This window comes from Podarcis liolepis (genome assembly GCF_965112155.1).
Source record: "Podarcis liolepis genome assembly, chromosome: 6".
Taxonomy (NCBI): domain Eukaryota; kingdom Metazoa; phylum Chordata; class Lepidosauria; order Squamata; family Lacertidae; genus Podarcis; species Podarcis liolepis.
Window position 1 is genome coordinate 56,560,829 of NC_139559.1, and position 11,766 is coordinate 56,572,594.

At 50.7% G+C, this 11,766-nt stretch overlaps 1 protein-coding gene across 4 annotated transcripts in view; it reads right to left on the bottom strand.

Moving 5' to 3' along the window:
* SLC26A8 (solute carrier family 26 member 8) overlaps nt 1-9,820 on the bottom strand; it is a 35,420-nt gene extending 25,600 nt beyond the window's left edge. Inside the window, exons 1-4 of one of the 4 annotated variants that reach the window (XM_083510082.1) lie at nt 9,698-9,810; nt 8,853-9,001; nt 8,346-8,448; nt 453-640 (exon numbers count right to left, since the gene is read on the bottom strand). In XM_083510082.1, coding sequence (XP_083366208.1) covers nt 453-625 — 173 coding nt within the window. In that variant the 5' untranslated portion in view covers nt 626-640; nt 8,346-8,448; nt 8,853-9,001; nt 9,698-9,810. Of the gene's footprint in view, nt 1-452; nt 641-8,345; nt 8,449-8,852; nt 9,002-9,697 lie in introns of all 4 variants that reach the window. The other 3 variants (XM_083510081.1, XM_083510083.1, XM_083510084.1) reach the window with 3 other exon arrangements.
* Between the last annotated feature and the right edge of the window lie 1,946 nt (nt 9,821-11,766).

The following is an 11,766-nucleotide window of genomic DNA, read 5'->3' on the forward strand; positions in this document are numbered from 1 at the left end:
CTTTCCTCTCCTTGGGCCACTCCTTGGGCAAGTTTAGCTCTGCAGGCAGGAAGAGGAATGGATATCAGATGCAATGGATTCAACCACCAGGGTGCTTTCTGCATTCCATTGCAAAGTTTTTCTCTCCCAGCACTTATTTAATTTCTCCTCTGAATGCCTTACTTCAAGAGGAGTTCTGGGATCCTTATATGTATCCTTAGGTTTATCCATTCCAATAAAAGGGCTCTTCTCCACATAGCTCAGGAATTGGTAGTTGCCTGAAATTTCAGTCTAACTATGTATGTGTTTTATTCATGGTGTAAGCTCTGCAGGCACAGCTTATAAATAGTGCTAACATTTCTAATATATACAGGAAACGGGGATCTATTTGGGTTCAGTGCTTTTGCTGCTCACTTATAATATAAAGTGTCAATGGTAATCTTCAAAGGGATAGGAGTCCCAGTTTACAATACCTGCACTGGATTTTCCGCCTTGTTGGAGGGGTATCAAGTTCCCTGGTGGATGTGGCATAAATCTTTTGGTCATGATCTTGTTGGAATTCTTCTTCATTGTACACTTTTCGGCTGATGTGGTATGTCACCCTCAGTGGCTGTCTCTCATTCACAATATTCTCATTTGAGTCCATTTAGTCACAGTGGTTCTAACATATTAACACAAAAAACCAATGAGATGAGGAGAGTTAATCCTCTGCCACTTTGTAAGGTTTTTGAAATCAGAAAGTTATAGTTATAGCAGGGGCAAGCCTGATCCCGGAGACTGAAGTTCTCAGTCCACAAAGCAAAACCAGGCCAACTGCTGATCAGTGTATCCACCACATAGTGGTGGAAACATAGTTCAAGAAGTCTCAGATATGAAATATGATAGCCTGGTAAAGAGAAGGCCTGATTTTTATTTACATGCCAATAAACATTTGTGTGTGTGTGGGGGGAGAGGTTTATCTGTACTAGCAGCTCTCTGGTCACCTTGATTATATATAAAATAATGATTAAAATTTAAAAATACAGAATTTGATGAAGAAAAAAACTAGTTTTCCTAATATGCCTTATAAAACAATGTATTGTCCCATTATTATTATTATTATTATTATTATTATTATTATTATTATTATTATTATCAGGGTGGCTTTTCCTGAAGTTCCCCACGGCAAATGCATTAAACCTAACTTAACCCAATATATTATTTCTATAGAATTCATCTTACAACTTGTGCCTGCAAAGGGTTTCTTTTTCTTTTTCAGAACTGAGTTGTCAGGGGTTTAGGAGCAGAGGCACGGGCAAGGGAGGAAACAGAGAGCGAAGGGGAGGAGGCAGAAGAAAAGATGAGTGATGACGACGACCCGAGATCTCCTAGTCTTTCCAGTGAATCAGAGGATTCACAGAAAGGAGCACCAGTGGCCAGGGCAAGGGGGGAGTCTAGGGGGGCACCCCAGGAAGATAGAGCCAGAGGGGACTCAGGGGGGAGCAGCTGGAAATCGGAACCAGCGTCACCGCCAGGAAGCAGGGAAGAGGAAGGGAGCCAGGGGGGAAGCGCTGGCAGCTCACCACAGGAGGGAGGGCATGAGTCAGGAGTGGCCACACCTCCATCGGGGAGCGAAGAAACGGTTAAGAGGAAAGTGGAAGGTTGGGCGCGCGCGCCAAGTTCAAATGCAGAGGAAGGCGGCGCAGTAAGCAGCCCCGAAAGGGAACCAGGTCCTAAAGCCCGGCGCAAGGAGGCAGGAGGGTCCGGGTCAGCGTCAGAAGAATCCCGGAAGGAAGAAGCCCCGGGGGGTAGGGGGACCCAGAGGAGGACAGTCAGGCGGAAAAGGTGGAGCAAGGCTAGGATATTAAGTTGGTGCACACGGGGCGGAGACTCAGACGGAGCTTCGCCGATCTAGCTACTAGACATAGAGTTGCGCGCAGCAGCGTGAGAATGGAAACTGTAATTCAATAAAGACTTTTACTTAATGATCGCTGGCTAGCGTGATCCTCTGTGAGCTAGGATCTTCAAGCAGCTCTGACAGTAAGCTCCGTCTCACGATTGTGGGCATCTACAGCCTCGAGGAGGGGAGAGAAACAGGTGCTTACTAGCTAGCTCACGAACGGCAGACGACATGACGGCTGAGCAGCAGATAGAGGAACTCAGAAAAGCAGTGGCACAACTGAATGCAGAGGCTCTCGCATCCAGGAAGAGAGAGGAGGAGGCAGCTGCCGCCTGCAGGGATCTCCAGGTCAGGTTAGACGTGCTGACAAAGCAGACACCCCGGCAGGAGGGAATTGGGTTGGCGAGACGGACAGGCGGGCTGGTCTCTCACTTCGATGGGAACCTGCAACAGTATCCCAACTTTAGAGCCGACGTACTGTGCGCACTGCAACTGCTGCATAAAGACTTTAGAGATGAGCAAGAGAGAGTGGGATTCATCATGTCCCATCTGCATGGGGATGCTAAAGCATGGCTACGCAATTTATGGAGAGATAAGGATCCGGCGCTCCAGAATGCAGATGCCTTTATTAAAGCGATGGATGGGTGTTTTTTATCAAGTATTGACGTGGATCTTGCACGGAAGGAGGTGCATGGGCTGAGACAAGGGAGGGCCAGCGTCAGGCAGTATCATGCCCGCTTTTTCGCCTTGGTCAGTGCCCTGGAATGGGACAGAGATTCGGCTCCTGTAAGAGACCTCTTTTGGGAGGGGCTGCACAACTCGATTAAAGATGAGATCGCGAGGGGGGAGAGACCCCGAACCACCCAGGAGGTCGTTCAGAGGGCGCTGGCAGTGGGGGTGAGGCTGGAAGACCGTCCGTGGAGCAGGGAAGAAGGGCGTGGAGGGCGCGAACCAGCCAGGGGCCCCTCCTTCCTTCCCAGAGAAGCAGCGCGGGCGCAATCCACGCCTCCGCCAGGAGGAGGAGCCGAACCTATGGAGGTTGGAGGTGCAAGGGCTCAGTCAGCAACCAGAGCCCTAGCACCGGCAGCAGTGAAAGCGAAGCCTCCTAGAGGGAACAGGAAGTGTTACGTCTGTGAGGAGCCAGGGCATATGGCAAAAGAGTGTCCCCAGAGGCTCCACAAGCTTACTGCAGCCTCGGCAATGGTGACTGCAGCAACGCAGCAAGGGGGACCACAGCAGGGAAACGACGCAGTCTGGCTGGAGGAAGAGGCCCTGGGGCCCAGCCAGACGTGTTAGTGACGCAGTCCCCAGAGGTTTTACAGCCCGTGAACCCCCTCCCGCCCAAACCAGTGGTGAGGCTCACCGCATCTCTCCAGCTGCCCAATGGAATCACCACTGACGTGCCCATCACAGTTGACTCGGGCAGCAACGCGGACTTTATAGGGCAGGACTTTGTCGACAAGCACGCTATACAGTTGCTGCCGGCCACACTGCCCCTGCAGGTTGTCACGGTGGATGGCAGGGAGTTGCTAGGGGGGCAAGTGGTGAAGCAGACGCCGCCCATGGCGATGCGACTTGGAAATCACAAAGAAATCATCAGCTTCAATGTCACTCAACTATCGGATACGCCCATTGTATTGGGAATGAGTTGGCTAGACAAGCACAGCCCAACGCTGGCTTGGTACCAGAGGCAGCTGATCTTCGGCTCTTCCTTTTGTGCTGAACACTGCATCGTGCCCCGGCAGGACGGAGAGGAAGAGGAGTCACAGCTGCTGCTAGGCACGCTGCAAGCGATTCCCCACAAGTACGCAGAATTTTTGGAAGTTTTCTGCGAGAAGGAGGCAGACAGGCTACCCCCTCACAGACCATATGACTGCAAGATTGACCTGCTGCCGGGGGTGGCGCTGCCTAAGGGGAAACTGTATTCCATGTCAGAGGACGAGCTGCAGGAACTCAAACAGTTCATAGATCATAATTTGGAGCGCGGTTTCATCCGAGAGTCCAAGGCATCGGGGGGCAGTCCAGTATTCTTTGTTAAAAAGCGAGACACGCCCCAAAAAAGACTGGTCGTGGACTATCGCATTTTAAACAATGGGACCAAGCCGTCGGACTTCCCCATGCCCCGAATCGACGACCTCCTGGCGAAGGTGCGGAAGGGGAAAGTGTTCACCAAGTTAGACCTGCGAGGGGCGTACAACCTCATTCGTATGCGGGAGGGAGATGAGTGGAAGACGGCCATGTTCACGCCACTGGGTACCTACGAATACAGAGTTATGCCCTTTGGATTGCAAAATGGCTCCCACGTTTTTCAAGCTTTCATGCATCACGTGTTGGCGGGACTTCTCTACAAGACGTGCGTCTGTTTCTTAGATGACATCCTGATCTTTTCGGAATCGCAGCAGGAGCATGACAGACACGTCAAGGAAGTGCTGACCAGACTGAAGCAACATAGGCTCTACGCCAAGCTGGAGAAGTGCCAATTTGACGTGACGGAGGTGGATTTTCTGGGCTACAAGTTGTCTGACAAGGGGCTCGCCATGGACAGCGCCAAGGTTCGCGCGGTATTGGATTGGAAGAGTCCACGCAACCAGAAGGAGGTCCAGAGGTTTGTCGGCTTTGCGAACTTCTATCGCAAGTTTATCAAGGGCTTCGCTATGCAGACAGCGGCCATCACGGACACGCTTAGCTCCAAGAAAAAGAAGTTCGTTTGGACAGAGGAGGCGGAGCAGTCCTTTCAGGCACTCAAGCGTCTCTTCGCGTCGGAAGAGCAGCTGCTTCACGTCAACCCCAGCAGGCCGATGAGGGTGGAGACAGACGCCTCGGACAGAGCCGTGGGGGTGGTCCTGCTGCAAAAGGACCAGCAGGGGGTGTGGCGACCGGCAGCGTTTTACTCCAGGAAGCTCAGCAAGTCCGAGCAGAACTACACCATCTGGGACAGGGAGTTGCTGGCCATTCATGCAGCGTTCAAAGCGTGGAGGCACTTCCTGATCGGCGCCAAGCACACGGTGCAGGTTTGCACGGACCACAAGAATCTGGAGCACTGGCGCACGGCACAGTTCCTAAACCAGAGGCAGATACGTTGGGCTGAGTTTTTTGCGAACTTCGACTTCCGCATAGAGTATGTCCCGGGGGACACTAACATCATGGCGGACGCCCTCTCCCGTAAGCCACAGTATCTGGAGGACGCAACGCCAGCGGCCGCCATGCACATCTTCGCACCGACAGTATGGGCGTGCGCCGCGGCCACCGTGGACCTGGAGGCGGTGCGACGAGCGTTGCAGGATGACTCCTTCGCGCAAGCAAAGATGGCAGAGGTGCAAAGGGGCACGGCCGCGACCGACGGTTTCCAGCTACGAGATGGATTGCTCATCCGTAAAGGGGCCATCTACGTGCCGGGAGACGACCTTCGCGCCAAGGTGCTGCAGCAGCTGCACGACGCGCCCACGGCCGGGCACTTTGGCAAGGAGAAGACGGTGGAATTAGTAGCCAGGGATTTCTGGTGGCCTGGAATGAGAGGGGAGGTCGCAGACTACGTGGCGAGGTGTGACACCTGCCAGAGGGCCAAACCAGTGCACAAACCGCCGGCCGGACTGTTGGAACCGCTGCAAACTCCGGTCGAACCTTGGGAAAGGGTGGCCCTGGACTTTGTCACGGATCTGCCCAGCTCGAGGGGCAAGACGGCAGTGCTGGTGGTGGTGGACCTGTTTTCCAAGATGGCGCATTTCATTCCGTGTGCTAAGGTGGCCACGGCGGAGCAAACCGCCAAACTGTTCATAGACCACGTGTTCAAGGTTCACGGTCTGCCACGGTCTATTCTGTCCGACCGGGGGCGGCAGTTCATCTCGAATTTCTGGCAGAAGCTGATGGGCTTCCTGAACGTCAAGATCAACCTGGCGTCGGCGAGACACCCGCAGACCAACGGGCAAGCGGAGCGGGTCAATGCCATCATGCAGCAGTACCTGAGATGTTATGCAAATCAACAGCCTGCGACGTGGGTGGATTACCTGCCGCTTGCCGAGTTCGCCTACAACAACACGAAGCACGTGTCCACGGGGGTCACGCCGTTCTTCGCCAACAACGGGAGGCACCCCAGAACCTTCCCGGGACTGGAAAGAATGGGGGAGGGGGAGCCGCAGACAGCAGATGCGTTCGCGTCGGAGCTGCAGGAAGTCCATGATCAGCTGAGGCGCCACCTGGAGCTGGCCAAGCACGCATACAAGGTACAAGCGGACAAGCACAGAAGGGTTGGCGAAGAGCTCCACGTGGGAGACTGGGTTTGGTTAGCAGCCCACGCAGTGCCGGCCAGGTCGTTGGCCAAGAAGAAACTAGGGCATAAACAACTGGGGCCCTACCAAGTCGAAGAGCAGGTCAACCCGGTAGCTTTCAGACTGGCACTTCCGGAGGGTTCCAGAATGCATCCGGTATTCCACAGATCGGTGCTCACTCCCTACAAGGCACCGCACAGGTTCCAGGAACCCGGAACGGCGCCGAGTCCGGTCAGAGACAGAACAGGGCACGCGGGAGTGGCACAGAAGGAGCGCATCAACGAAGTCACGGAGATTTTGGACTCCAGATGGGGGGAAGAGGGGGTAGAATACTTTCTCGCCAAGGAGGGCACCCCGGCCAGTGCGAACAGCTGGGTGCCGGGCTACGCCTTGGACGAACCTCTCCTCAAAGACGAGTTTCATGCCCTCTTCCCCCATAGACCTATGCCAGCAGACTTTTTCGACGACTGGCTTTTCACGCCCACGCTTTCGGCCAGCACTTTCCGGGGGTTCGACTCGGACGAGGACCCGACACAAGACGTCCGTTCCCCGGAGGGGTCACCCTCGGGATCTGCATCAGAACCCTCGTATTGGTGGGACGATAGACCAGAGGAGCAGTTCCGCAGACGGTGGCTGGAAGGCCCAGGACGAGCAACACCGCCAGGAGGAAGTGAGGGAGAGACGGACATGGACGTTTTCGGGGACGACCCTGGTTTCGAGCACGGCGGCACAGAGATGGAAGCGGAGGTGACCGTTGTCGACGAGAGCAGGGAGGAAGACCCGCGAGACTTCAGATGGAGGCCCGCCACGGGAAGCGACCGATATCCGACGTTCGTCCCTTTGCAACAGCAGCCCCCAGCTCCAGCACCGGAAGGAGGGGAGGGGGGAATGGGGGGCTTCGAGGGGGGGATGGATGTCAGGGGTTTAGGAGCAGAGGCACGGGCAAGGGAGGAAACAGAGAGCGAAGGGGAGGAGGCAGAAGAAAAGATGAGTGATGACGACGACCCGAGATCTCCTAGTCTTTCCAGTGAATCAGAGGATTCACAGAAAGGAGCACCAGTGGCCAGGGCAAGGGGGGAGTCTAGGGGGGCACCCCAGGAAGATAGAGCCAGAGGGGACTCAGGGGGGAGCAGCTGGAAATCGGGACCAGCGTCACCGCCAGGAAGCAGGGAAGAGGAAGGGAGCCAGGGGGGAAGCGCTGGCAGCTCACCACAGGAGGGAGGGCATGAGTCAGGAGTGGCCACACCTCCATCGGGGAGCGAAGAAACGGTTAAGAGGAAAGTGGAAGGTTGGGCGCGCGCGCCAAGTTCAAATGCAGAGGAAGGCGGCGCAGTAAGCAGCCCCGAAAGGGAACCAGGTCCTAAAGCCCGGCGCAAGGAGGCAGGAGGGTCCGGGTCAGCGTCAGAAGAATCCCGGAAGGAAGAAGCCCCGGGGGGTAGGGGGACCCAGAGGAGGACAGTCAGGCGGAAAAGGTGGAGCAAGGCTAGGATATTAAGTTGGTGCACACGGGGCGGAGACTCAGACGGAGCTTCGCCGATCTAGCTACTAGACATAGAGTTGCGCGCAGCAGCGTGAGAATGGAAACTGTAATTCAATAAAGACTTTTACTTAATGATCGCTGGCTAGCGTGATCCTCTGTGAGCTAGGATCTTCAAGCAGCTCTGACAGTAAGCTCCGTCTCACGATTGTGGGCATCTACAGCCTCGAGGAGGGGAGAGAAACAGGTGCCTACTAGCTAGCTCACGAACGGCAGACGACATGACGGCTGAGCAGCAGATAGAGGAACTCAGAAAAGCAGTGGCACAACTGAATGCAGAGGCTCTCGCATCCAGGAAGAGAGAGGAGGAGGCAGCTGCCGCCTGCAGGGATCTCCAGGTCAGGTTAGACGTGCTGACAAAGCAGCTCTGGCATGAGTTAACAACAAGAGAGGAAAAAATTATATTAGGGGCCTCACATGAAACCAGGCAAATTATACTTTTGTATGAAATAGTTAAAAGAACAGAGAATCAATGAGGCAGAAAGAGATGGAAATAATTTTACATGGTCTTGTTAATGATTTTAAGATGACCTTGGAGGTTGATAGGCAGATGTTATTTGAGATCTATTGATCTATTGATCTATTTGAGATCTATTGATCTATTTTGTTAAAAAATGTCATTTGTGGCGAATATCCTTTAAAAAGAACTAGTTACACAAATAATGAAAATGTCAAGCCTTAATACTTAGTGATATTTGTTCCTGGAAGATGGATTGGCTGGCTTCTAAGAACTATTCAGTACTTCCATCCAGTGACAGAAAACAGAAGTGCTGTTCTTTGTGGCAGTCCTTTCAGTGTAATTGAGAGAATTACATTCATGAATCAGCCAAGAAAGAAATAGAATAGAAAGATCATTAGGCATTTCATTATCCTTTTTTATCCGCTAACACAGATTTTAATTATTATTATTTTTGATCAGCAATAGCATGGAAGGTGCCATTGGGGGGTGTTTGATTCACTCCTTTTGGAAAATCAAAAAGCTTCTGGATAATCTGCCATCACAACATGAAGAATAACTAATAATTTCCCACAAATTCTAGATAGTTTTTTCATATTAGTGCAACAGCACCTATGGGCTGGTTATATGAGATACACTGAAAGAGGATAGAGGATAAGTAAAAGGATAAAAATAATTGTATTTATATTCTATCTGGTAGTATAAGAACTACAACAGAACTTTAAGAATTGGCACCTGAATTTGCTTTTCTTGCCTCCCCCTTCCTCTTTCCTTTTGTGCTGTGTCTTCCAGGCAAGCTGGTGGGTAGGGACTCTCTTGTTTTAAATGACTGCGTAAAGGCCCCTCTGGGAGCCTTCTTGGCTGAAGAGTGGGGTACAAATGCTCTAAATAACAAAGAAATAAGTTGAACAAGAACATGAGAGAACATGTTCTTAAAGGACTGATAAGAAAAGTTTGCTTTGTGTGTGGAAACAATTAGAACTTAAAAATTGTAGCACCGCCATCACCACTCTCATCAGCCTTTCTCTTTAATAATTATAAACTCAAAGTGGCTTGCCAAATTAAAATCTAAGCTTTAACAGCAAGACATAGCAGAGAAGTTTTTTTTTTAAAAAAAAAAAACAACCCCAAAAGTATTTAAGAGTAATAAACCAGATTTATATCAGTAGTGGATTGGCAGGGGAATATGACTATCTCCTTTTTTTGTAACAAAGTAGTATTTGCTTATATCAGATGCCCCCACCTCCAATTTACAGAAACTGCTACCCTAGCCGTGAAGGGTCCTGTTTTGTGGCCCTACTGGTTAGCCCCAACACTGCTGCCTAGTTAAAGGTATGTGTTCATGGTCCTATTTCCAAAATGAATTGCAGGCAGAAGAGGTTTTTGCCATCCCCGAGGCAGGTGAATACTTGCTCTTTAACGTGAAAGAGAAAAAGGGGGTGGGGTACTATGTTGTGTCGCAACAAGAAATTGCCCCCCCCCCACTTTTTGTTACTAGCGACTGACTTATTTTTTTAAATTTTTCACGGTTACAACATTAGCCCAGTTTAATATCCTACTTCCTCTTGTTGTTCACTTACCATTCTGGATGATTCAGCTCCTTGATCTGCTACTTTCCTTTTTGTAGCTACGTTACTCGTTTCTCTCTAACAGTTAGAACAGTTTAGAACCTCTGTGTTCTTTTAAATAGCACCAGTGGCAGTCTGGCACTGGGACTGAGCGTTCTGTTGCATGATGTAAACATTTCCCAGGCTTCCATAGTTCCACTTGATGGTGCTAACAGTTGTCAGTAATGCCTAATTTTCTGCATTAGTTTAGCATTTCTGTTTGAAGATTATATCCTACAATTTTGCATCCGTGTGTGTGCTGGCATGGATGTGTTCTTTGTTTTTTCCTTTTTATTCTTAATGTCACCCTGATGTTGAGCATTATAGAAGTGAACTGGAAACATACTGCTTAATTAGGTACAACCTCAGAGCAATATAGTAAGCCTGCAACTTGTACACATTTAACTTATGTGCTTTATAGAAGCCAATGGGTTTTGACTATACACACAATTTTGACTTTGCTTGTTGTTGTTTTTACTTTTTGGGTTTTTACTTTGGGCACAATGCCCTGAACATAACCTTTGCAAAAGTTGTGGCCTTACTGCATAGCAATTTCCTGATAGTGCTAAAGCTCTGTGCTCTAGTTGTAGGGTGACTTGCAGCCTGTGTAGCACCAAAGTTCACTGCTATTGCCCTAAAGTAAAACTGAGATAATATGACTTTGAGATTTAGCTGAGTAAACAAACAGTCCCCTGGATAAATGGGTGTGGGTGTGTGATTTAGGGCAAATTCCTTCCTTACCCTCAGTATTTTTGGCCCACCTGACTTTAGCGCTGTAGAGCTTTACAGTGGTACCTCGGTTTAAGAACAGCCCTGTTTACAAACTATTTGGTTTACAAACTCCACAAAACCGGAAGTAGTGTCCCGGTTTGAGAACTTTACCTTGGTCTAAGAACGGAATCTGAACAGTGGAAGGGCACCGGCGGCGGGAGGCCTCATTAGGGAAAGCGTGCCTCAGTTTAAGAATGGTTTCTGCTTAAGAACGGACTTCCGGAACAGATTAAGTTCGTAAACTGAGGTACCATTGTACTTCACCGTTTGGTTAACCGCTGTCTTAGCCCTTATGCCAAGAACTAAAGCCCCAATGTGACAATGTCCTAGAACACTATTTAGACTTACAGTGTGCATTTTGTAATACCAAGGATACTTAAAGTGCATTTTGTAATTACAAGGCTGAAGTTCATCCTGGTTATGGGGTGCAAGATTTTAGAACGAGCCAATGTTTGTTTTAAGGGCAGGGCATAGGTAAAGGTAAAGGACCACTGACAATTAAGTCCAGTCGTGAATGATTCTGGGGTTGCGACACTCATCTCACTTTACTGGCCGAGGGAGCCAACGTTTGTCCACAGACAGTTTTTCCGGGTCATGTGGCCAGAATGACTAAGCCACTTCCAGTGAAACCAGAGCAGCGCACGGAAACACCGTTTACCTTCCCACCGGAGCGGTACCTATTTATCTACTTGCACTTTGACGTGCTTTCAAACTGCTAGGTGGGCAGGAGCTGGGACTGAACAATGGGAGCTCACCCCGTCACGGGGATTCGAACCGCCAACCTTCTGATCGGCAAGCCCTAGGCTCAGTGGTTTAGATCACAGTGCCACCCTCACTTCTTTATTTATGTTGTTTGTCACAAGGCCTGCAGCACTGTTGGGATCAGACTTGGGTTGGCAGGTGAATGTAGAAACCGGGAAGGGAGGGCTGACGGGTGGGAACTGGGGTTGGAGGTGGGGTGGGGCTCTCTCCTCTCTCTGGTCCCCCCCCCCACTTCAGCCGCTTTGAAAGAGAGGCAAGGTGGTGCCTGATGCTCCATATATGGAAGTCAACAAAATCAGCAGTGAAATGTGACTTGCAGTACTGGCACTAGGATGGCACCCTCCATGGCACCCAAGAGAAGGAGGCTAGGTTAGGGGGTGCATACCTAGCTCTCTCCTCTGGTAGAGGGGAATCTGTGACCCCGAATCTGCCACCAGAGGCGGTTGCCTCACTTTGCCTAATGGTAGGGCCAACCCATAACTTATCCTGAGTCTAGACTGAAGTGTGTG